Here is a 24,927-nt window from a genome sequence, read left to right on the forward strand (position 1 = left end):
CTCACCTGCCGTAGCAGGTTGTCTTCATGATGTCGGATGGGAATGTTCTCATACTCTGCTGCATTGGAGATGATCTCAATGAGCCCACGCACCTTGGTCTTAGCATTCAAAGACATACTGAAGAGCTCTGGGGAGAGAAGAGGTCGGTAGAAAGTCAAAGGGAATAGAAGAGAAAAGCCCAACACCCTGGAACTACAATGATATTTCACATAATTTATCACACCTAAAGGTCTAGGGAAAGGCACCTGTGGCCACCTGTTTTCCTTATGTAAGGTTTTTCCTGCACAATTGTCCCTCAGATGACTCTAGGTTTCCTTACCAATGGTAGTATAGTTGATGTAGTAGTAAGCAGCAATCATGCCCAAGTTCAGGGGTGCCACATCCATCTCATCCTCAATACTGATACATTTAGACTGCTCCAGGTCACTTAATGTCTGTTCTACCAGTTCTGACAAGTGATCTGACAAGTGACGATGGGAGATGCCTACAGATTTAAGAGATCAGTTGGAGTCAATGCTGGAGGCATTGTGTTGAACAACATTATACTAACACATTGCTGGTGGAGCTATGTATAGGTAAAGTCATTCCAGAAAGCAACTGGAATTATATAAATAAAATGGCAGAAAAGATTTACACCCTTTGAAAAGAAATTTCACTGCTAGGTATATACCTCAAGATTACTATTAAAAAAAAAAAGGACACCACAAACAGCAAAGTATTTATAGTAGCATTTTTCTTTGGCAGTAGCAAAGAACTGGGAACAAATCAGAGGCCCACCAACTGGAGAATGGCTAAACAAATTGTAGAACATGAATATTACTCTGCTGTAGGAAATGATGACCACAGAAAAGCATGGAAAGAGTTAAAATGAACTCATGCGAAATGAAGTGAGTAGAGACAGAAAAATAATACACACTATGACTACAACAATGTAAATAGAAAAAAATAATTGTAAAACAATAGAAATGGAATACTATAGTTTAGTTAAGTGGTCAAAAGATATGAATAGAAAGCTCTCAAAAGAACTGAGTTACTAACAACCACATGAACAAATGTCCCAAAAAACTAATAAGAGATGTAAATCAAAACAATTTTTGAGGTTTCACCTCGCACTTACCAAAGAGATTCTACTCCCAGGCTTTACTCCAAGGAGGTCATATAAATAAAGCCCCCATGTAAACCAAAATATTTACAACAGCACTTTTTGTAATAGCAAAGAATTAGAAACAAAGCATATACACACTGATCAGGGTACAGTTAAACAAACTGTGGTAAAGGAATGGAATGGAATATTATTTTGCTATAAAAGAAATGATGAATTTTTTTCAGAAGTGATGAATACAGAGAAACATGAACTGATCCGCAGAGTCAAACAAGCAGGGCCAAGAAAATAATATGCATGCCTACAATGTTAACAGAAAGAACAAACACACATACACAAATCAAAAGTAAATGAGGCAAAATTTTAAAGAACAAGTGTGGCTCAAAGAAATATAAAAAGATATTCTGATTTCTGAAGAGGCGGGAGATGCCCAAGTTTTTTTAAAAATACTCATCAGTTACAGTAATTTTCCTCTTCTTTACCTTTTTTTCTTTTAAAAACATTATTTGTGATCTAGATGGCACTCTGGGAGGGGGAACAGGAGGGATAGTGGGGGAATTTATGGTGAAGTAAGAATAACAAAAGATATCAATGAAAAATTTAAAATGATTACTACAAAATTATAAAGAACATGCTTGGCCCTAAAGAAGAGGTATGATAAGATACTCCTCCCCTCTGTAGAAATTGTGGTGGGGAGGGGGTGGGGTGAGGAGAAGAATGACATCACAGGTATGGAATATTGCATATGATGTCAGATTTTTTTCAATGTACCGATCAGTTCTCTTGAATTTCTCTTTTTAAATTCTATTTTTTTGTGGGGGAGGAACAGGACACGGACCATTATCAGGGAAAACTTAGGTAATATAAAAACAAAAGATATGTCAAGTAGAAAAAAAAAGATGTGTAGAAGGGCTAAAGAGCTAAATGCCCAGAACTAAAGCTAGAAATATCATGGTGAAGATAGCTTCAAAACACTGAGCTCACCCTGTAGGTTGTAGTAGTTGGGGTTCTGGGTCATGCGCCGGTACAGGAATGTCCAGGTAAGGTAATCTACTGCATCCTGCTTGTTCTCAATGGTCTTGGTGACAATCTCAGCATTGAAGTGGTCATGCATGCAGTGGTCCAGATGAGACTCTACTGGCAATGGCTCATATAGAAATTTCTTAAAGAAGTCCTATGAGGAAAAGCAACAGTAGAATAAAAAGTAAGAACCCTACTGGGCTGATATGTATGGCACAGACTCTGCTGGTGAGACAGTGATAAGGGAGACCAGAAGAAACTAAAATTGCAAGAAGCAATCTCTGACTCAACCATCTCCTTCTTAGGGAAGGAGAAGGCAGCATCATTCAAGGCACTGAGAAACAGATGATGAGGGATAGAACCAGCCAGAACCAACTAGAGCTAAGAGTCAAATATGAGAGAGCACTGAACAGCAGCAGAAAACATGAGATGCAAGAATCCAACATCTTGCTCTGATTTCACGGAACTGAACTCAATTAGTTTGGAGAGTAGGCAATGCCAGAGATATCTGGGATGTGACTAAAGTCATCACCCAGAAGAGACTGGATGCTCTGAGACCTCTGTCCAGAGTTCTTCATATCCCCAGGACTTACTTTTTTGGAGCCCTGACACATGATGACACAGCGTCCCTCATCATCCTGGAGAGGTCGATTGGCATGACCCACCATTTGTAGCACATCGTAGATGGGATAATCCACATAACTAACAGGATAGAAAGCAAGAAGGGAAATAAGATAATGTGTAAATATAGAGATAATGTGAAAAAGAATATATCCTGATCATTCTCCCTTGAATTTCCAAGTTGAGTTTAAAATGTTCCCATAGTAGGGTGAGAGTTACAGGTAAAACTGCTATTATTTGTGAGTTTATAGTTTCTTTTATCTGCATGTAATTTATGTTACCAATTTTCAACTTAAGGATAAAATGTTTAATGTTTCATGGCTTAGGGCCCCCAGGGAGTTCAACCAAAGTTGCAAAAATTACTCCAAACCAAAAGTCACAAAACTCCCTTTAAAGGACTTCACAATCAGTCCAGGCCCTTTGGATAGCCATTTTTAAGAACTCACTAGACACCATCCCAGCATCCTTTATACCATGATTCTTTTCCATTCCCAAGAACTTCAAAACACTAGAGAAATCCCTATCATCCATTTTCTCCATTTCTATTCCTGGGATGCTACAGATCTTTGGAACAAGTTACAAAAACTGTGCTATTTAATCCATTTTACATGCAAATGAAAATGCCTATGGTGTGAATTCAGCCATCTCATTAACTCCCTATCTCATTCCTTACAGTAACTATCTTACAGTCTTTCCCCTTAGAGACTACCCTTCTCTCCCAAAACAAGTAATCCTATTTGACTCAAAAGATAGAAGCTATCTAAAAAAAGCTTGCTCAACTTCCAATATCCACAAAAAGTTCAACTGTCCTCTCCTCTCTGGTCTCAAAAGATAAGATATTCTTAATCCTTGCTGAAGCTAATCCTTTTTCTGCCCATACTCTTAAATCCTATTCCCTTCTTGACTCCTCTGAGATCTTGGTTACGCCATCATCCCCTTTTCTGTCTTGTACCATTTTATCAGTTGAACTGAAAAGTGATCCATTTTCAATCTCTCTTTCCCTGGGTCCATATTAGTCTACAAGTGTGTTCAGATTTCCCCAAAACTAGAGAAAAAAAATTGTTCCCTCACATTCTCTGTTCTATTTTTCCTATCTTTTTTAAAAAAAGGTTTATATTATTTCTACTTCTCAGTATTTCTTTGTCTTGATCCTTTGTAATTTTGTCCACAATTTCTCAGAACACAATAGAGGTGACTATTATCATAAAAGCAACCCTTAGGGTAAATAATGACAGAGACAATTATCACTCAAACTTGACTAAAATGAATACTAAATGGGCTGCATTTTCACTTCACTAATTACATTTCTTCCATAATCTGTATGTATCCATAGATTTTGTATTCTCTTTGCTTTGCAGGGAGATAAAACCCATGTATACGGAGAAGTGCTATACTCACGCATGAATCTTGCCATTATAGTACTGTGTGTCCATGATGATCACCAGATGGGCAGCCACATTCATGCCCCAGCACAGGCTTCTAGAGGCCACAACCACTTGGATGGCACCTGAGCAGTAGAGAGAAGCAGAGATGAGTCCAAGGAGTCCCTTGAGGCAGTACTTGTGACTTCCATGCTAGGTTAAGACATCCAGGATCTACAGATGCCAAGGCAGACCTGCCACATATTATTCTTTGACAAACTGACCACTGTTTGAGGGCAATATGCCCAGCACTACAGAAATTTAATTCAAAGGCACCCTTGCCCTGGTTTGATGGAGGGGAAGAAGAATGAAAAGGAAGAAATCTCATAACTAAATAATGGAGGCCAGCAATAGACTCTAAGGACAAGAAAAAGGAATAGTTAACAGGCTGCTTCCTAAAAGGCCACAAGGACTATTGTGAAGAAAAAATAATAAGTAACTTAAATAGAGAAACAAGAAAAGCAAATGTCAAACCAAAGCCAGCAACGAACTACCAAGTGAACAAAGACAAGGTTAAGGTGAGGCTGATCAAGTCCCAAGATGGTTGCTGTGGTGATTTCTTCCTGTTCCGTACCTGAGCTGAAGAGCTGCTCCACCAGGCGCCGCTCTGCAGGGCTGAGCCCCTCATGCAGGTAGCCCACGCCATTCAGTAGTGTCTCCTTGAGGGTGCTGTCACTCAGCTTCTCCAGATATGGGATTAGATCCTTCTCTGTGCAATGCAAAAACCTGCCCACAGGAGCAATGGGAAAAAAGCAAAAGATGTCTCAGACATGAAATCTCACATTCTCTGCCTCTGGTAGTGGGTCAGTATACGTGTTGTTTTGCCCAACACCAGTAAAGGAATACAAGGACTGACTACACCTCTACCACACCTCTAGGGACATAGAAACTTCCTGGGAATTTGGGAGTTCTGTAGAACTTGACATCATTGTACCAAGATGGGAATGGAGAGCTGGCCCCAAGCAAGGTGGTAGAAGTAACCTCTGCCCACAAGAGCTCTGCCAATTAAGAAGCATACCTCTGCCGCTGGATGTCTGCTGCACAGGTGGTGAGGATATCAATAGCAGTCAAGCGAGTCTGCTTGCGTGATGGGACAAAAACAATGACAGGCTTCTTGGGCGAATGCTTTGTAATGGCGTGGTATACTGGTTTAGCCATAGACAGCAGGCGAGTCTGTGTATGGCTAATGTTGAAGCCCTAAGAACCAAAAGGAAAAGGGAAAAGACGGATGTCATAAAGTCTGCTGTTCCCTGGACATGTAAGAGCAGGTGGGAATGATGGGAGAAGTTCTCACCTGAATATGCAGTTCCAAGGGGACAGGACGTACATTGGGGTGAAAATTAAAGGTGGAAGTGGCACTACAGCCTAACCAATGGGCAACATCCTTAGCATTAGAAAGGGAAGAACTAAGTGCCACAATGCGGATGGGCCGCTCTATCTGGGAGGAGATGTAGCGCATACGAGAGCAGATCACTTCAAGTACAGGCTGTAAGAGAAACAAGGGAATGAAGTCAGGAAAGGGCTTTCAACTTACAACCCTAATCAATTTGCTAGAAACCCAACTTTTCATTTACAACAGCTTCAAATCCATCCATAACGGAAAAAAAATGGGAAACAAAGCAGTGGCTCTGAGAGCTGCAAAAACCTAGATTTCAGCCCTGCCTCCATCACTTACTCACTATACAACCTGGAGCAAACTATAACCCAAGCCCCATTCTCCCATCTGCAAAACAAGTCTACCAGTACCTAAATGATGTTAATCACAAGTCTGAATGAATATGTAAAGTGCTTTATGTAGACACAAAGCTTATAAGTAAATGTATGCTACAATTACTATTAATCATTTCTTCAAAGCTAAGGGTGTCTTCCACTATTTATCCCCCAAAAGAAGTCATCCTTCACTAGGTAAATGCTCTTGGTCATCTTCCATGACCTCTACAAAAAAGCATTTAAGTCCCCTCCTCTCCACTGAATTTTTAAAACAGCAAATGGCAGATAACACTCTCCTAAGTAAGATAATCAGATGAAACTATCACCGTGCCTGTGTGGGATACATATCCCAAAACCATAATGTCCTAGTGAGACGGCCTTCATTTTTGTTAACAGACCATGTACATACCCCATTCTCACCCCCAATGAGGTGGACCTCATCCACCACAAAGAGGTTGACATTCTGGACGTTCTTGCGCTGCTTCCAGCGGCGAGAGAGGATGTCCCACTTTTCAGGGGTGCTGATAATGATATTGCCTTTGCCCAAAAGCTTCAGGTCTGTACTAGTCTCTCCTGTCAGCAGTACTACCTTCTTGTTGAGTCGCTCCTGGAACTTTTCATACCAATCCATATACACCTAGCAGGGGAAGAGCAGAAGAAATAAACCTCTTTAAGCCATCACTTCAATCCTTCTGAGACAAAGTTCAAAAGACAAACAGGTCACAAGACTACATTTTTAGCTACAGATATCCAAGTACTTTACAAACCTTCATCAATTCACTTTAGAACCCCTTCTCCCACAGTGCACAAATGAAGAAAATGAAGCATAAAAGGGGGAAACTATCAGTTGATGGTTTCAGAAGTAAAGGAACCTTCATGTGGATTAACAAGGGAAAAACCACAGAGTAACAGAAATATTGGATTTGGAGTCTGAAGATCTACTTTCAAACCCATCCTTGATACCTGCAAGCCAGTCATGTCTAATCATCTATCCACAATAAGGCTCAGGGGTCTCTAGAGTCATTCTCTGATCCTATGAATAGCTTCTGGGGAGGGTATGACCAGAGAAAGGTTGGCAATACTTTTACCTGTTCTGCTAGTGCCTCCATGGGGGTGATATAGACACAGCGACCTTCCGAGTTCTGCAACAGCATCCTTAAAATGGCAAATTCAGCACAGATGGTCTTCCCGCTGCCCGTGGGGGCCCCCACAAATACATTGTCATCACTATTGTACACGGTATTAAACACTACAAACCAAAAGAATGGCAATGTCAAGGCCAAGAGAGGAGAAGGGAGCACCAGGCAGACTAATGCCCCCATGAGACAAGTTGTTTCATTCACTAAACGAGAAGTTACTAAGTTCTCATTGCACACACAAACTAGGGGGAGCACACTGCCAATATTGATAGGCTAGAAATCTCAGTGTCAGGTGGTAATGGTGTACTAAACTAAAAATAATCAACTCATTTTACTTCACCCCCATTTTTTCTCATCTTTTGTCCCCCTCTAGGCAGGTAGGAGATATAGTGTATACAGTGCTGAACTCAGGAAGACCTGAATTTGAATTATGCCTTAGACACTTTAGCTGTGTTACACTGGGAAAGTCACATGTCTTCTTTTTGGTACCTCAGTTTCCTCATCTGTAAAATGAGACTAATAATAGCAAGTACTTCATAGGGCCAAATGAGAAAACATATGGAGAGTGCTCTGCAAACCTTAAAGAGCCATATAACTGTTAGCTATCATTTTTTTTGCTGCTATTGTTAATGAAAAAGAGGAGAAAACTCAGGTAACCAGAGACACAATGGACAAGAATGAGAAATAGTTTTAAGATCCAAAGACAGCTTCTGACATTTTAACAATGAACCCCACAAGTAAAAAAACCAAACTTTTTTCTACCCTGCCTTTCTGACAGTCTTTAGCTCAGATTACTAACTGAAAAGGGGACAACTGTTTGAAGTTGCATCCCTAGCTCTAATCATTATATTTCTAAGCCCCTGGGCCATTTATAATGGTTCTGGGGATCACTGGATAGGGAGGTAAGGAACCCTCAGTCAAGATCAACCATTCAAGCACCCTGGTCATGTGGTCAAGTACTAGATATGATGAATGTTACATATGTCTTTGGCATTAGCTATGAGAACCAAAGAAATAACAAAGCATTTGAAGCTGGATCCAGAAAGCAACAAAAGTTTGAGGGTTTTCCAGTTAATGAGATGGCAAAGCTTTTGAAACTAAAAGTTTTGATGTTGGATTCAAGTGTTGCCATGAAGGAAAATTTACTGGATCTTCCCAATAGCTAGCTTTCCTGAATAATAAGTTTCAAGAGAAATGTGCCTTCTATCTTGGGCAAAAAAAGACCAGGTTTATTTTGGCATTAATCTTAAGAGAGGATACAAATGGGGAAGTACTGTCTAGTGATGTGATACCCACCTTGAGTCTGGATAGGATTGAAGAATGGGAATTTATCCTGGTAGAGACTTTCAAAGGCACTGTTCCTTAGGGCAGACACAGGCAATGGCTGTAAGTCTAAAAGTTCTGTGGGAGGCGGATACTTCTCAGGTAAGATTAAGTGACGGAAGGAGACAGGCAACTGGGTCTCACAAGCTACCACGTGAGAAATCAGAAGTTAGAATTTCTATTAATCTTATCAATCTCTAATACATACCCCCTTCAAAGCCAGTAGTCAGCAGAGGAAACTCCAGGTCTGTAATTCTGTACTATTACAATGTTATACCACATCCTCCCCAGAGCAGTAAAAAAAACCCCAAAACTCTTGTGAGATCAGTAGCCATAAGGGGACAGTCTTGTTGAAGGAGCTGGCTTTCAGGAGAAAGCAGTACTCACATAACCAGCGGTCTGACACCACACGAATAAAATATTGTGGAGGAAGTGGCTCAAACACAGGAACAAAGAATGTGATAAGATGCTCGTCCTGTGCATATTTGGCCTTGAGCAGGAAATACTCGTGGTGTAGGATCACTTCACTGTCGACATCTTCTACCAGAATCCAGAATGCCTCGGATGAACCATGAACCTTCAAGCAGAGGAATACAGAGTCAGCAGAGGGCAATGCCCTACACTCACTGGCTGGTATCCCATCCAGTCACCACTCCAGGAAACTGTAATCTCCCTTTAGATTCTGAGCTCCTTGAGAGCAGATACTGCCTTGACCTTCGTATCCCCATTGCTTAACACAAATGTTTACTGACTTGACCGGAAACTATGCCATATGCCCTGCCATTGCTTGTGTACATGTACACATGTGTGCACATGCATGCACACACGCACACACACACACCCTTTTTTCTAGCCTCTTGCACCAACTATACTAATCAAATCAACAGTAACACTACTACTGCAAAGAGCATAGCAACTGACTGCTCTAGGGCTCCACTCACAAAGCCTGTGACTCTCCAGATCAAAATTTGGTTTCCTGGTCCACATCTCTCTCCTCTAATGTCTTTTCCGCTCCTGTACAATGTAAGCTCTAACCACAAGGGCAGGGACTGACTCACTTGTAGCTACACAAGGCATCCCCAAAGTCCTAGTGCAGTTCTAAGCTTTTAGTAGCTGCACTAGAACTTTTGGGATACCCTATATTTCTAGAGTCTAGCAAAGTGACTGGCACATAGTAGGTACTTAACAAATGTTTTTGTATTCATTCAATCTCTTCATAATCACTCTGGGAACAATCACTCACACAAAAGTAAAACCTCACCTTTTCATCCCACTGAAAATCAGGGGTTATGGTCAGCTCTACTTTCAAGGTAGAACGAGTGATGGGCTGCAAATGCACTGAGAGTTCCAATTTGGGGAACAGGTGGACATATTTGTGAATGGTCTTGCCCATCTTAGGCATGCGGATAAGCTCACCTATAAAAAGAGGCAAGAAGTTGCTCAGTGGCTGAAGGCCTAGTCAACCTGATGCACTACATAAGTAGGGAGCAAAGGACTACAGTAGATTTTCAATAGCTTAAGTGTTGCTTGGCTGAGTTCTTTTGATCACAATGCAAATTTGCACTTTAATCACTTAAAAGCTCAGAGACAAAGCCCCAGCAGTAACGTGGGAGGTAGAAAATAGGGACAGAGTTAGGTGAGAGTACAGGAAATGAGGTCTGAGTTAGGATAGGCTTAGATATAAGAATGTACTTTCCATTTCAATTCATACTTACTGCCAATGTAGCAAAAAAGACCAGGATTTTACAAACCTATCTCATTGTGATTCAGGTCATACAGCCGCTCAAAAGGGAAGTTTTTCTTTTCAATCTTCTTTACCACCTCCTCAGGGAGCTTCCGGAACTGACGCAGGGGACACATGGACTGCCACCTATCCAGGAAGGAAATGAAAGCCATTGGGTCACATTCCCAAAAGACAAGGCAAGGTTATGGAAGACATATATAGAAACTAACAAAAGAAATCTAAGGTCTACCAAATACACTTGCTACCCAACAGTCAAACCTAATTCCACAGGCTCCAATGAGCCCAGAGAAGCCAAAGATGGTGGAGACTGTGTAGTTTCATATCCATTCCAACCAACACATACCAGATTCATAGACTGAAATCACAGCTGGTACCCTCAGACTCTATACTACAACCTATGATGACTAATTTTCCAGCCCACCAGCTCCTTACATGCGTTTGTCAATCATCTTGCAGAGATTCAGAGTCTTGTCTGTCAGCTGTGCCCAACCTCGATTTAAGACAATTTCAAAGATGGCACGCATTAACCGACCAGCAGACTAGGAAAAGAAAATTGTGGTTAGTTCCTACCAGTGCACCAGACCTATTTGGCTGGCTTATGTGAGGATGAGCTCATCCTCTGATCCAACCACCCTTATCTGCTCACAAAAAAATCTCACTTCTCTCCTCTGTGTTATAAGATAGTTCTTACTCCTTTTCCATGCTTACTGAGGTCCTTATTAAGGACAGATCTCAGTGAAAGCTGATCCATAAAAACTTTAAGTAGCTTAATTCAAAGGTTCACTGTTCGATATGGCAAAGATGTCTCTTGCCAGTAGCCCGAGGCTACTGAGTGACTTTAACAGATGGGAACAATAAAACTGGAGAGGTTTTTGGTCATCCTTTGATCATTAATAAATGCTGTGACGTTAGCAAGAAGGAACTGCCCTCAACTCAAGAGGCAAAGCTACATGACTGCCGCTCTGCCTTTCTCTACCACTTCCACCACCTCCAGCAGCCTCACCCTTTCATGATGCTCAGGGTCAATAAAGCATAAGAAACTAGGCTATCACAGCAACAATGAACCACAACCAGGAAGTTCTGACAACCCCCACCCCACAACAGAGGAGATCCAGGAAATTAGAAATTGCTTGATTCTACCTGTTACAACCAAAGCACAACTCTGAACTCACCTGTGTAACATATACCATGTCTGCCATCAGTGCAAAACCCTCAAGCTTTAGCTGTGAAATGAAGGCCTGGAGAAGCACATTGATCTATAAAAGGAAAAAACAGAGGAAAGCAGTATAACCCCTGTGGTCTGATATACAGTATCAAGGGAATTACAGTCCTATTCTGGGCATCCTTCCCAATATTAGATAGTAGTTACTTTGTACGAAAGGGACAGATAGAAGGTATTAGAGTTCAGTAGGTTACCAATACAGTTATCCTATATCTTAATATTTCTTGGAAGCTATGAAAACCATGTGATCCTCATCTGTTGGGCAAGTGCCCTAGTTAAAGTGTTAAGAGGCTTACCTTTGCACTGGGTTCCTCAATGCTCTCCTTCACAGGAATAGGAACCCTCTCTAGTAATTTCTGAAGCTCTAGCTTCTCTTCCTGTTACAGGACAGAAAATGAATCAGAAAGAAGACTAATGTTCACAGAAAGTAATCTTCTAGGTCCCAATGTACAGAGCACCAAATCCCAATCATTTTCAGACTGACTTCCAGACTCACCTCTCTCACTGTGATGTTTTTGAATTCTGAAGAGAGTGAGAAGACTCTAAAGAGCTCAATTTCACTCAGAGTTGGTTTCAATAGCTGGTTATAAGTCTGCACCGTATCATTGGTGATATAATAGTGACTGGCAATACGGCCCAGCTCTGTCACCTATGAAAAGGAAAGTTTAATTTAATGTTGGTAAACAGTGCAAATCCCTTTTAGTGGCAGGTTAATTTTCAGAGAGGGCCACAGGCACAGAGAGCGAGTTCACCAGCATGCATGAGCTAGCTCATTGAAGTAAACACATTACTAGTACCCACAATGAAAAGACAAATTCTCCCTATCTCCTCAACTGATATAAAAGGAAAGATTTTCAGGAGTCATCACGAGATCAGGTTCTGAGTTCAATGAATCAACTACACTACTGAAATACTCTTCTGTACTTTACCATACTTTCTGTATTTTTGTATAGGAATTTTGTACAACCCAAAATCCATACTGAATAAAGTAAAATTTCCCTGGGTCTGGAACCTCTCCCCAAGCCATCAAACCTAAGAACCATCCTACTCACTTGGAAGTTGCCAGTCTTTTTATCATATTTGACCAAATTGTTCTTATCCAGCATGAGAGCTGCAGTGTGCACCAAATCTAGCCGGCGTTGATCCAGTAGGGGATCCCCCTTAAGGTCATCATGTGAAATGCCGTAGAGGGTCGGAGAACGGAGCATTCGGATATATAAGTAGGCATAACCCAGCCAATTTACTGCATCCTGCAGACAGAAGAGCATGATCTTAGGAAGAGAAGTAGTTGCCAATCCCCAAGGTATGAAGGGAATTGGCAGCCTCAAAATCTTCTAAATGAGCACTTACAAAAAAAAGAGAGGTTAAGGAGAAAGCATCACTGGATGCTAAATGGGCAGCAGGGTCAAGATTAAAGGTACTACTAGCTCATTCTTCTGACCCTTTATTTTGAGTTCAGGATAGACATGAGAAAGTCAAACCCAGTGGGCAGAGCAACTCCTACCTTTGCATTCTGGACATTTCCCAGAACAATCTCAGCATTGAGCATATCAGGCAGCTTTGATACCATCTGGCTCTCAATAGGTAGCTGCTGATTGAGTAGGGACAAATAGTACTGCAGCTCCCCATGAGATGTAATGAGAATGCCTTCTCCTTTTGTATCATACTGTGGTCGTCCAGCACGACCCAGCATCTAGACCAATCAGAAAAAGAAATTGAGTTGAGAATGGAAGAAAACTTGCTTGGCTTAAGGGTTTCAAAATTCTGGGCTTTTACTATCCCGGCATCCTCTTAGCACCCATGCACAAAGTATTTTTCTTCTAACAGAAATACTCCTAAGTTGAAGGCCCAGTACCTGCAGAATGTCCAATGCTCCCAATTCTGTCCAGCGCCCCTTTTCTGGGCTATACACCTGTGTGCCTTTAATGATGACTGTATGCGCAGGGAGGTTCACACCCCAAGCCAAAGTTGCTGTAGAGACAAGAACCTGCAGGGGCAAGATAAGGTTTTAAAGATAATCAAAGGCTGTCCTATTAGTAACCAGCAACAACACCAGATAGGCAGCAGCTCTTACTTCTCTAGATATCTGGGAACTGGTCCTAGGAAAGGAGTGACCACAGTAACTTACACGTCAGGGTCATATTTACATAGTGTTTTGTGGTTTACAAAGCACTTTCTCCACAACATTCCTATGAGGTAAAACAAGTGCTACCACTATTTTACTCATGAAGAAACTGAGGCCCAAAGAAGTTAAGCAACTTGCCTTTGATCAACCAGCTAGTAAGTGACGGAACAGAGCTTTGTACTGTTTAAGGCAGGCCAGGTTTCAACATGTGCCTGGATGATGCCAGAGAAAAGTATGAAGAAATCCTTTTCTCATATCTCACACACCCTACAATATCCAGGCAATGGATAGCTTCTGGAACCAGAGCAATCAGGTCTCTAGTTAAAATGATGTTGTGAGAGATAAGAAAAATCTTATTCAATGAAGGAGATAAAGGAGAAGGGGAGAGGGGGAAAAATAAAGCTACTCTCCCCACTTGTGGCTGAAGGAGGGAATAACATGCTCACTAAATTTGATATAAAAATTTATATACACCACAGGAAAGTAGGAGAGGAGGCGACAAGTGGAGCAAGAGGAATGTTAGAAGGGAGGGCAAATGGGTGAAGGGAGTCACTAGAAATAAACACTTTCGAGAAGGGACAAGGTCAATTGTAGGGGGGAAAATAAGGGGGGATAGTATAGGTCAGAGGGCAATATAATTAGTATTACATAACATGATTACTATGGAAGTCTTTTGCAAAACAACACATATTTAGTCTGTATTGAATTGCTTGCCTTTTCAGTAGGGCTGGGGAGGGGAGAGAGGGAGAGAAGTTGGAATCCAAAATATCAGAAACGAATGTTGAGAATTTTTATTGCATATAATCGGGAAATAAGAACTACAGGGATAGGGGTATGGAAATTTATTTTGCCCTGCAAGAAAAGAGAGAAGATGGAGATAGAAGAGGGGTGGGGTGTGATGGAGGGGAGGGTACACTGAGGGAAGGAGTAATCAGAATGCAAGGTATTAGGAAGCTGGGGGAGGGGAGTGATGGAGAGAAAAATTGGACATGTTACAAAGTGAGGTAAAAGCAATTAGTATTAAAACAATAGACTGAATTAATTACCGAGAATAAATCAATGACATCTTTAGTTTGAAGAAAAGAATTTCAGTCTAAATTTCCTAGAGGAAGATAACCTGAGGTAAAATTTGGCATTGATGGAAAAGTCAAGGTTTTAAGGGTAAATTTGATTTTATGATTGCCATTTAATCAGGAACTAGAACATGTACAGAAAGGCATATAAGCCACTTAAGACGTGCCTCAAAAGATGTTCCTTAGCCAAAGTGAAACTATAATCATATTTGAAACCTGGTTATTGGCACTTGCCATTTTTAGATGCTATGGGACTATTAAGTGGCTGTTCTTCTGAGTCTAACTTCAGGTATGGGTAGCAAGAAAGGCAATCTGAGCCTCCAATACATGATGCCAGTAAGCTGATGAGATGCTGGTATGAACTGCATAGGTGATCCCAAGGGAAGGGTGGGAGAGCGGCTGTTCAGCATGGGCTGAGGTGGGATTCTCCTGACTCAATTTCCCCACTAATACCTGGCAAACTTCAAGCATGACTGAATGCAAGTGGATAATCTAATACTGCCTGGAACTGACATGAAGTTGGGGTGATATTGTATCCCTGCAATGTCCTTACTATGGGTGGCAATTTCCTATAGTCATAAGGTTTGTAAGCTTAATACCAGATCTATTCAATGATAGATTATGGGTAGAAGAACATCCGAGGATGTCTAAAATTAAGCTATTAGACATAGGACTTTAGACCAACAACAATAAGTTAGGGTCCTTTAATTCTTAGTAATACTGTAGAGACAATTAGGTCAAGAGCTTGTGAAGTTAGCAACATAAATATTATTTGTGTCTCAGTTGGTTAATGTTTAAAAAAAAAATTTCTTTTGTGGTCCATACTGTAAATGCTTTAAAAAGAAGTATTACCTGACCAAAAGTTGGAATTGCTTTATCTGTTATAAACTGTGTTAAAAATAAAAAAATTTTTTTTAAAAAAATGAGGTTGTGAGATACTTTAAAAAAGTGACTCTAACCTCTCTTTCCCCTCCCCGCGTCCAACAGGACAGGGTTTTACAAAGTAATTGGCTGGGTCACCACTAAAATATATATGTCAGCCATATTTTCTCTCACCTGAATGTGTTTGTCAGCAAAAAGATCTTCCACAAGTGTTCGGTCAACTCTGGTCATACCAGCATGATGAATGGCAAAGCCATAAGGTAAGAGGTCCTTCAATTCCAAATTCTATGGCACAAAAAAGACACTCAGTAGGTAAGCCCTATCTTCTTGTCCTGGTTCTCCATGTCACCAAATTGTCTCTGCAACATCCAAACACACACTGCACAGAGATGAAGGCAAAGTTGACTACTGAGTTTTCATGATCCCATCTACACAATAACTCCACATTTGGAAAGAACAACACTCAGGGCAAGATCCCAAGCACAAGTAAAGTAGGTCACCACCTCCACAATTTCTTAGAGCACAACATGAAATAGCTGCTGACACTGCTGACATGCCTGTTGGAAGCCAGGCTCTGGCCCAGAAGCCTACAAGCCATGAGCGAAGCCTGTCTTCCCCTTCTCACCTTGCACTGCTCAGCTTCTGTCCGAAGAACCTCAGTGGAGGCAGAGCCCTCTCGAAGAAACAGGCCCAGTGTATCCTTCTCTAGACACATATCCCGAATGGCCCTGGCTGTCTTTCCTGTTTCCTTTCGAGAATGGACAAATACTAGCACCTACAAGGAAATTACATAATGTCAATGTCAAGAGATGCAGTGCCAAGGGCCACCTTTACCACCTCCAGAAAGTTTACTGAGTAGCACAGTCAGCATCGAGTACCCAATACTGTAAAAGGACAAGAAATCAAGGCTTTCTGACAAGGACTAGCTAAGGAGAAAGCAATAATCTTAGTTATCTGAGAACAACTAGTAAGTGTCTGAGGCCTGATTTGAACTCAGGTCTTCCTGAGTCCAGACTTGGCATTCTGTCCACTGTGTTTCAGTTGTCTTTTACTATCCTGGCATCTTCTCAGATGAAGTCAACTGAAATTCAATTGCCCCTAGAATGTGGAAGAGTCAGAAAATCTAGGAATTAGGAAGATTAAATGCAGCTCAGTCCTCTACAATTATTAACAGGTCTGCAGAAAACCCAAAGGACTCAAGATGCTTAAGACACCTGAAATCAAACATGATTTAAAAAGGAACATGAAACTGACCTGGTTTTTCCCAGCATGCTCCATGATCTTCTCATAAACTATCTCATTCATGATCTGGAAACGTTTGATTGCCTTCTTCTCTGTGATCCCCACATACGTCTGTTCAAGAGGCACTGGACGAAAGCTTAAAAACAAGAGTGTACACAGTTTTTTAGACAATGGCCTTGTATCTCAAATATAGAGAGAACTTTGTCAAATTTATAAGATTATTAGTCATTCCTCAATTGATAAACGGTCAAAGAATTTGAACAGGTAGCTTTTCTATGAAGAAATCAAACTATAGATAGTCATATTAAAAAATGTTCTAAATCATTAATATTAGAGAAATGCAATTTAAAACATCTTTGAGATATCTTCTCACACCTATTAGATTGGCTAAAAGATAGAAGGGGAAAATGACATGCTGGAGAGGATATGGAAAAATTTTATCACTGAAACACTGTTGATGGAACTGTGAACTGATCCAACTATTTTGGAGAGCAATCTGGAATTAAAGTCCAAGAATTATAAAACTGTGTACACCCTTTGACCAAGTAATATCACTGTCAGATCTGTTTCACAAGGTGATCAGGTATAAAGGAAAAGAATCTGTAAGATTTATAGCAGCTCTCTTTGTGGTAGCAAAGAACTGGAAATTGATGGGAATCCCCATCAACTGGGGAATAAGTTGGGGTATATGTTCGTGATAGAATATTACTTTGCTTTCACCAATGATGAACTGGTAAAGACTTGCATGAAACAATGAAGAGTGAAATGAGCAGAAACAAGAGAATGCTGTATATAGTAATGGCAATACTGTTCATAGAACAACTGTGAATGACCAAGTTATTATAAGTATTATAAATACCCAAATCAACTTCAAACGACTCATGAAGATGTTCACAGAAAGAACTGGTAAATATAAATAAACATAGTATGGTTTTATATACACACACACACTCCTGTGTTAGATGGTGGCCTTCTCTAGTGCAGGATAGGAAGGGAGGGAGGGAGACAGGAACTTAAAATGTAACCAAAAAAAGTAATAGTGACATAAGTGTTTTGTTTTTTGGGGGGGAGTGGGGAGAAATGAAGTCTTTTCCCTCATTCTCAGAAAACAAATGTAAAACTTTGCTTCCTAAAATGACTTCCATATTTATGCCACAATTCCCCTCAAAGTTTCTCCTTGACCCAATCCAGGAGATCTCCAGTTCAAATACCTAATTGTATAGGAAATAGTAGAAGGAAAAATCTTGGCTAACAGCTTCATGATCTTCTCCAATCCCATACCTATTGTCAAAGTAAAAAAGGCCTTTGGCAGGGTCTACACGAAGGAAAGTTGCAACATCCTCATAGTTTGGGAGGGTAGCACTGAGTCCAATGAGCCGAACACGTTCTTGGGTCATCTCAATGTTTCGGATAGCTCTGGCTACCAAAGCTTCCAGGACAGGACCTCTGTCATCATGGAGAAGATGGATTTCATCCTAGAGATGAGATGCAAACCAGTTAACTTCATTACAAGAAAAATAATCACTTGGATTTATATTTTTCCTTTTTAATAAACATATTATACCTACCAACTAATTGTTTATAATGCCTGTATTGAGAAAAGAGGCATCTTATTCAATCTCTCACTAAAGAGCAAAGACATCAATCATTCTGTAACATCAGAGGGAATCTTGAACTTTTATCAAGAGAAAAAAATGTACACAGTAGATGGCACAATGTCTTGCACATAATCCGTACTTCACATACATTTGCTGAACCAAAAAGAGCAGCAAAAGTTAGGAGAGGCATGGATAAAGTTACCATTTATTTATAAGAAAGCAAACTTCCCAGGAGGTAAGATAATATCCTTGGCAACAGGTTATTTTATTTAAAGAGGTAAATTTCTTAACTGGAGATATGGGAATCAAGCAATTTTATGTCAAATTTTATATTGTTTCTCCAAATGTTTCCACTCCTGGAGTTAGTATTTTCAAAGGTAAACATGCCTACTCATCAGAAACAAAAGGTTTCCATGATCTAGAGGACAAAGGGAGGGGGAAGCTACAGAAAAGTAGTTTTAGACCTGATGTCCAGAAGAACTTTTCTCTGGAGGAAGTAGCTTTCTTTACTCTGGAACTCTCTAAGCAAAGGCTGAAAGGCCACTTGTCATGAGAAGCTAAAGAAGAGATTCTGGTTCAGGGATGGACTTGTCAAAGGGTTCGATTCTAATTCATTCACCCTCACTTTGAGCTCTTTTCCTGATTCTCCCTGTCATTTTCTGAGGTATCCTGAATTTGAACATCTATAAAGCTCTCCTTTTAGCTCAAGATTTTCTATCAGCCCTAGTCTCCTAATAATAGCACTAAGAGCATAAAGCTTGCATCAGCTACAATATTAGACACATCTTCTCTGACTAAAGAATGTTTCTTATTCCTTCAAAAAAAATAAGCGTGAACCTACGCAAACCCAGAAGGGGCTCACTACTCACCAAGATGATGAGGCGTACCAGCTGGGTGTAGGTACGTTCCCCACCCTTTCGGGTAATGATGTCCCACTTCTCGGGGGTGCACACAATGATCTGAGTGGCATTAATTTCTTCTTTGCACAGTTGGTGATCACCTGTCAGCTCAGCCACATTAATACCATATGTTGCAAGACGCTGAAGAATTAAGAATCAAGAAGAATTGCAGAGAGGAAAATCTAGAGGTGATCTATAATTACGTACTTCATGACCCAGAGCAAATCTTGCTTTGGGATATAGGCAGCTTACTTAATTAATCCATTGACTAAGCTATCAGCAAAAGCAGATTAACTCTAAATTTTTGGCCCAGACCAGTATAGGTACTCCTGGCATGGAAATTCCCTACACCAATACAGATCAGCAATTCAAGGTTAAGTGAATTGTCCACTGTCATAAAGATAAGGCATGAACTCAGTTTTCCTGACCCTACTCACACCCTCACACTATTAAATCTAAGTCTATATATGGCAAATTTAAAACTAAGGTAGAACCTTTGAAAGCATTATATACAGTTCAATCAAAAGGGGAGAAAAACTGAGGACCTATAAACAGCTTAGATAACATTTATTTCACTGTTCTGTGATATGAGCATTTAACAAATATTATGGTAATGAAAATAAATCAACTAGTAAAGAAAAACAGGACTAAGTATGGAAAAGTGGGAAAAATCTTGGCAAAAATCAGTCATAAAAGCAATTTTCATTGTTCACATTCAAAAATTTCCAAGAGAGGATCCATACCACAGAACACTAAGCTCGTGATGCAGTCGTAAAATCACAAACAAGAATCTAATTTCTATCAGCCCTGACACCAATGACTGAGACAGGGCCAACAATGCTAAGTCACATCTTACTGCTAGTAAATGAAAGAATGAGAAGGTAACTCTGAAGGTTAACAATAATGGCCTTGGGGGAGTCTGGAGCAGAGTTAATTTCTTATAAGGCTCTATACTACTACCTTTCCAAAGCTGCCCACCATCTCCTGCACCAGCGAACGCATGGGAGCAATGTAGATGATCTTGAAGTTATCCACATTGATGGTACCGTCCACATTGATGTGCTTCCCAATCTCCCGGAGCATACACATCAATGCCACATTAGTTTTGCCAGCACCCTAGGACAAATGGCAAAAAAAGATGAGGTGAGGTAAGAGTGCAAAGTAAGCTCAATTCATTCCTTGTCCTCATCTGAGGTATTCTACTTTCAATTTTGTTGTTGTTCAGTTGTTTCAGTCCTGTCTGACAATTCACGACACCATTTGGGGCTTTCTTGGTAAAGAAACTGGTGTGGTTTGCCATTTTTTTCTCTGATCGTTTTATAAATGAGGAAACTGAGGCAAATAGGATTAAGTGACTTGCCCAGGATCACATAGCTAATAAGTGTATGAGGCTGGATTTGAACTGAGGTTTTCCTGCCTCCAAGCCTAGAGCACTAGCCACTGCACCACCTAAGTGCCCTTATTCTTTTTTGGTTCTAAATCTCTCCAATAAAATATAATACACCTTGATCAAACTGTAGAGCTGATCTCAAAAGAAGAGGAAGAATCTGTGAGGTTCATACCGTGGGAGCACACAGCAACAGATTCTCATCAGTATCCAAGGCAGCACGATAGAGTTTGCTCTGTATCCGATTGAGTGTTTTAAATCCCTCAAATCCAGCCTGGGCATATTTTTGTAGCTTCTCCACTGGTAGTAATTGCTAGAAAGACAAAATGGCATATACATCACATTGAAAAAGTCTGAAACACTTGGTAGTCTACCTTGCTAAAGAGAATCTTACTCTGCAGAATGCCAGAATTTCCTTGAACCACTGAATCCCAGAAAGATGATATTAAAATTGTAGAAATGGCAAATACACCAGATACGGCATTTACTGTTTAAATTTCAAATGACTTTATTACTATCAAAACATAAACATTAATGAGCTTAAGCATATAAAATGCAGTGTCCCAATAGTGTCCTCAGTTCATAGTCTGCTGATCAGAATACAAATGAGAGAGGGTCAGAGTTTTCAACTCGGGTACAAAACTAAGAGAAAACCCCCAGATCCCAGAAAGGACCCAAACATTCAAACTGAAAAATAAATGTGAGGTTGGCCTAAGGTAACAATAAAGGAACTCACCTCTTCGGCACCAAAGGGTTTGGGCTTTAGAGCAGGTACATGTACCTCTTCATAGCCCTTGCGCTGGCGGCGGAAGGATCCATCAGGAAGTTGACAGCGTTTATTAGCCATAAAATGGCTCCCCTGGGTGAAGACCAGATCCTCCAAGTCTAGAACCTGCCTTGGGGCCAGGGCCTGGGAGGATTAAAGAAAGCACAACTCACCAGAAAGTTTCTTTCCCTCTCTTAAATTTTAACACTTGCATTGTGTCAGCTATTTCAAACAGCCTTGCTGACATACCTCCCCACTCTGATCTAGATCCATGGTTTCCAGATCTGTGTCCATTCGGGACTGACGTACACGTTCCCTCCGGGACCGCTCTTCCTAGAGTGGATAAAAGACAAATATCACCTTTCAACTTTAGGCACTTTATAATGCACCTATTTAAGCCAAACTTAGCTTGGAAAGGGTCAACCTGAACAATTCAAAATACAAATATCCTCATTTCAGACACCTGCCATAGTGTGCCCATAAAAGAATCAGAGCATGTGGACAGTCTAGCCAGTATGGCAGTCTGGAGTAAAAGCAGTCATATAGTGCCAGTAAAGCACTTATGGTTTTTTCCTATGGCTTATTTAACTTACCACCTCTAATATGAACCTATGAACATGTACTCAAAGTGGCCAGAATAACATTCTACTCCATATTTCAGCACTCTAGAAACCATTTCATGATCTAATTCTTTCAAAGACAATCATTGAAATCAGAAAGCAGATGAAAAATTATAGTCCAAACCTTACCCGGATCAGATCCTCCTTCTCAGTTTCATGGAGTTGGTAGAGGAACTTGGAGAGCTCTGGATCAGACTCCATCTTTCCCATGATCCTTTCCTTTTCAGCTTCACTTTGTGCACTTGCCAGCAAAGTACAATATAAGACTGACAAAGAGAAAAGAAAAAAAGATGAGACATAAACCATAAATAAGTAGGGTAGAGAAGGAATAAGAGGATAATGGGGAATCCAAGTTACTATGTTATAGGAACCACAGAGGTGAAAACAATACCTTCAAACATACATACAAAATGAAGAGACAGAGCCCTGTACATACTTACTCATCATCCTATGTTGTCTCAGCACTTTAATAAAATCGAATGTGTTGAAACCCAGGAGCAGAACCAGCTGATTCTCACACTCTCGATCATCACTGGCTGTCTACACAGACAGAGGTATAATTAGAATCAACACAGGAGTTTGCTTCATACCACATGACTTTCCCTAGGTTCTTGTTTTGGCTTTTGTCTTTTTGAAGAGAACCAATGACATCATGGGTGATGCCTTGACTTGCACGTGACCAGGATTGAAGGGAGGCAGAGCTGCATCAAGTTGTCAGCCTCATTCTTTCTTCCAGAGCCATCCAAGTCCAGTAGCAGACTGGCAATGGCCTGGGATGTAGTACCTTCAATACATGACCAACCTTTAAGTGCTCCATAGCACCAGCTTCAGTCATCTTCATGGCCACTGAAACAAACTGTTCTCATCCACTTATTCCAATGGATGAGGTCTTCACATGCTTGAGACAGACACCCCCAACTCACCAATGGGTTTGAGGTTTGTATACCCTCAACCTGGTTTAGCCCACCTGCCAAGACTGTTTCACCCAGGCATGGCCGCTGATCATGTTACAGCTTCTTGGAGCCATATGTAAGAGTTGGGTGAATCAGGTAGATGAACAGCCCTGAAAAGGACTTGGTGAGCCTTCACACCAGAGGTGCTAATCTTCCCTGAACATCCCATACACTTTCCCTAGGTAGTCATGCCACCAAATAAAAAGCATTATTGACTGGCAGCCACTTGTTTAAAGGAATGGCACTATCCTTCAACTATCTCCAAAATACCTTCAAGATCTCTAGCACTTCATCTGCCTTCTTCTGAGATACGATGGCATCATCGTAGAAACGGCTAAGTTGTCGCTGTAGCCAAAAGGCATCAATGTCCCGAGGATGCAAATCCTTTTTCTTGGAGCTCATCAGCTCACCTGATGCTACAAGCTATAAAAATAACTTTGATCATTAACTCAACACTTCTCCAATGTTTGAAATCAAGCCATATTCCCAACCACAAAGCCAACTTTGCCTTTGACATCTTTTCAAAAACAGTTATGTAATTTTCCCCATTGACCAACTGAAGTAAGAGTGCATCAATCCCAGGCTCTAGGCACTTTTTTTTCCCCTTTCCTGAAAATTTATAAGAATCAAGGGATTAGCTGCTCACTTTTGGATTCACCCTCAAAGAAGTATCATTACAAGTTTACCTCTATAACCTAAGGGGTGAAAACAGCATGCTACACCAAGAAATACACTGGTCAAAAGTGCTACTTTCACTTATCTATTCCATGGATTGTGAAAAGGGTAGAAAGGCTGTACTCACATTGGCTGAGAGGGTGCAACGCACAACTGCTTCATCCCCCTCCATATCATCATCAGATGCTTCTTCTCGCACCTCCCCATACACATCCTCATCACCTTCCTGTAGATATATTTAATGAGTCAGAGAAAATACTGGTGGTTCTATAAAAGTATGTCAGTCCTAAATCAATCAAAATCAATTTTTTAAAACAGAATACTTAGAATGAAAATACTGAAACAACAAAACTATATTAAGCACAAAAGACAGGGTCACTTAAGACTTAATCCATAGGGTGTAATTTCTTAATTTCTCAAAGGGGTAATATGAAGAAAAAAACAAAGTCCCTAAAAGTCTGGGCTTCCAATATTAAAATTTTGGACTAATGAAGCTTTTAAGAATAAGCAGGTAAAATGAGATGAAAATCATACAGTAATACACTTGGAAGAGCAAAACAATCAATGACTACTACGTCTATATCCCAAAGTCATCCAAAAAGGGGGAAAAGGACTAGGAAATCAGAGGGATGCCTATTAACTGGGGAATGGCTAACTGGTATATGATTGTGGTGGAAAATTACTGTGCTATAAGAAATGACAAGCAGGATTTCAGAAAAACCTGGAAAGACATATCAACTGAAGCATAGTGAAGTGAACAAAACCAGGAGAACATTGTACACAGTAACAGTAATACTGTTAAGTGAAGAAGTTAGTTATTCTCAGCAATAAATGATCCAAGACAATCCCAAAGTACTAATGATGAAGCATATTATCTGCCTCCAAAGAAAGAACTGATATTGTCTTAATACAGACTGAAGCATGCTATTTGATTACTTTCTTTTTTTGAGTCTCCTTATACAAAATAACTAACATGGAAGTGTTTCACATAACTGCACATATATAACCTATATCTGATTGCTTACTATCTCAGGAAGGGGGGAGGAAAGGGATAGAATTTTGAACTCAAAACTTAATAAAAATGTTAAAATATTTATTAATTTACAGTTTTCAACATTTATATCCATAAGATTCTGAGTTTTAATTTTTCTCCCCTTCCCTCCCCAAGACAGAGTGCAATCTGATATAGGCCCTACATATACATTCAAATGAAACATATTTTCACATTAGTTGTGTTGTAAAAAGGAATTAGAATTAATGGAAGGAACCATGAGAAAGAAGAAACAAAACAACAGAAAAGAGAGCAACTAGTATGCTTCCATCTGCATTCAAACTCCATAGTTCTTTCTCTGGATGTGGATAGCACTATCCATCATGAGTCTTTTGGAGCAGTCTTAGATACTTG

At 40.4% G+C, this 24,927-nt stretch overlaps 1 protein-coding gene across 1 annotated transcript in view; it reads right to left on the minus strand.

The window, feature by feature from the left end:
- SNRNP200 (small nuclear ribonucleoprotein U5 subunit 200) overlaps positions 1–24,927 on the minus strand; it is a 40,660-nt gene that overhangs the window by 5,049 nt on the left and 10,684 nt on the right. Inside the window, exons 6-39 of the mRNA XM_072634776.1 lie at positions 23,650–23,748; positions 23,118–23,270; positions 22,335–22,434; positions 22,024–22,160; positions 21,524–21,607; positions 21,245–21,418; positions 20,684–20,821; positions 20,082–20,237; positions 19,092–19,262; positions 17,906–18,099; positions 16,637–16,760; positions 16,008–16,157; positions 15,557–15,667; positions 13,158–13,289; positions 12,807–12,995; positions 12,355–12,552; positions 11,799–11,951; positions 11,599–11,679; positions 11,253–11,336; positions 10,513–10,619; positions 10,088–10,206; positions 9,598–9,752; positions 8,724–8,913; positions 8,310–8,483; positions 6,963–7,123; positions 6,284–6,511; positions 5,459–5,650; positions 5,183–5,361; positions 4,739–4,890; positions 4,142–4,250; positions 2,716–2,824; positions 2,087–2,276; positions 320–484; positions 6–127 (exon numbers count right to left, since the gene is read on the minus strand). Of these exons, the coding sequence (XP_072490877.1) occupies positions 6–127; positions 320–484; positions 2,087–2,276; positions 2,716–2,824; positions 4,142–4,250; positions 4,739–4,890; positions 5,183–5,361; positions 5,459–5,650; positions 6,284–6,511; positions 6,963–7,123; positions 8,310–8,483; positions 8,724–8,913; positions 9,598–9,752; positions 10,088–10,206; positions 10,513–10,619; positions 11,253–11,336; positions 11,599–11,679; positions 11,799–11,951; positions 12,355–12,552; positions 12,807–12,995; positions 13,158–13,289; positions 15,557–15,667; positions 16,008–16,157; positions 16,637–16,760; positions 17,906–18,099; positions 19,092–19,262; positions 20,082–20,237; positions 20,684–20,821; positions 21,245–21,418; positions 21,524–21,607; positions 22,024–22,160; positions 22,335–22,434; positions 23,118–23,270; positions 23,650–23,748 (4,980 nt within the window). The remainder of the gene's footprint in view (positions 1–5; positions 128–319; positions 485–2,086; positions 2,277–2,715; positions 2,825–4,141; positions 4,251–4,738; positions 4,891–5,182; positions 5,362–5,458; positions 5,651–6,283; positions 6,512–6,962; positions 7,124–8,309; positions 8,484–8,723; positions 8,914–9,597; positions 9,753–10,087; positions 10,207–10,512; positions 10,620–11,252; positions 11,337–11,598; positions 11,680–11,798; positions 11,952–12,354; positions 12,553–12,806; positions 12,996–13,157; positions 13,290–15,556; positions 15,668–16,007; positions 16,158–16,636; positions 16,761–17,905; positions 18,100–19,091; positions 19,263–20,081; positions 20,238–20,683; positions 20,822–21,244; positions 21,419–21,523; positions 21,608–22,023; positions 22,161–22,334; positions 22,435–23,117; positions 23,271–23,649; positions 23,749–24,927) is intronic.

Source organism: Notamacropus eugenii, chromosome 1 (assembly GCF_028372415.1).
Source record: "Notamacropus eugenii isolate mMacEug1 chromosome 1, mMacEug1.pri_v2, whole genome shotgun sequence".
Taxonomy (NCBI): Eukaryota; Metazoa; Chordata; class Mammalia; order Diprotodontia; family Macropodidae; genus Notamacropus; species Notamacropus eugenii.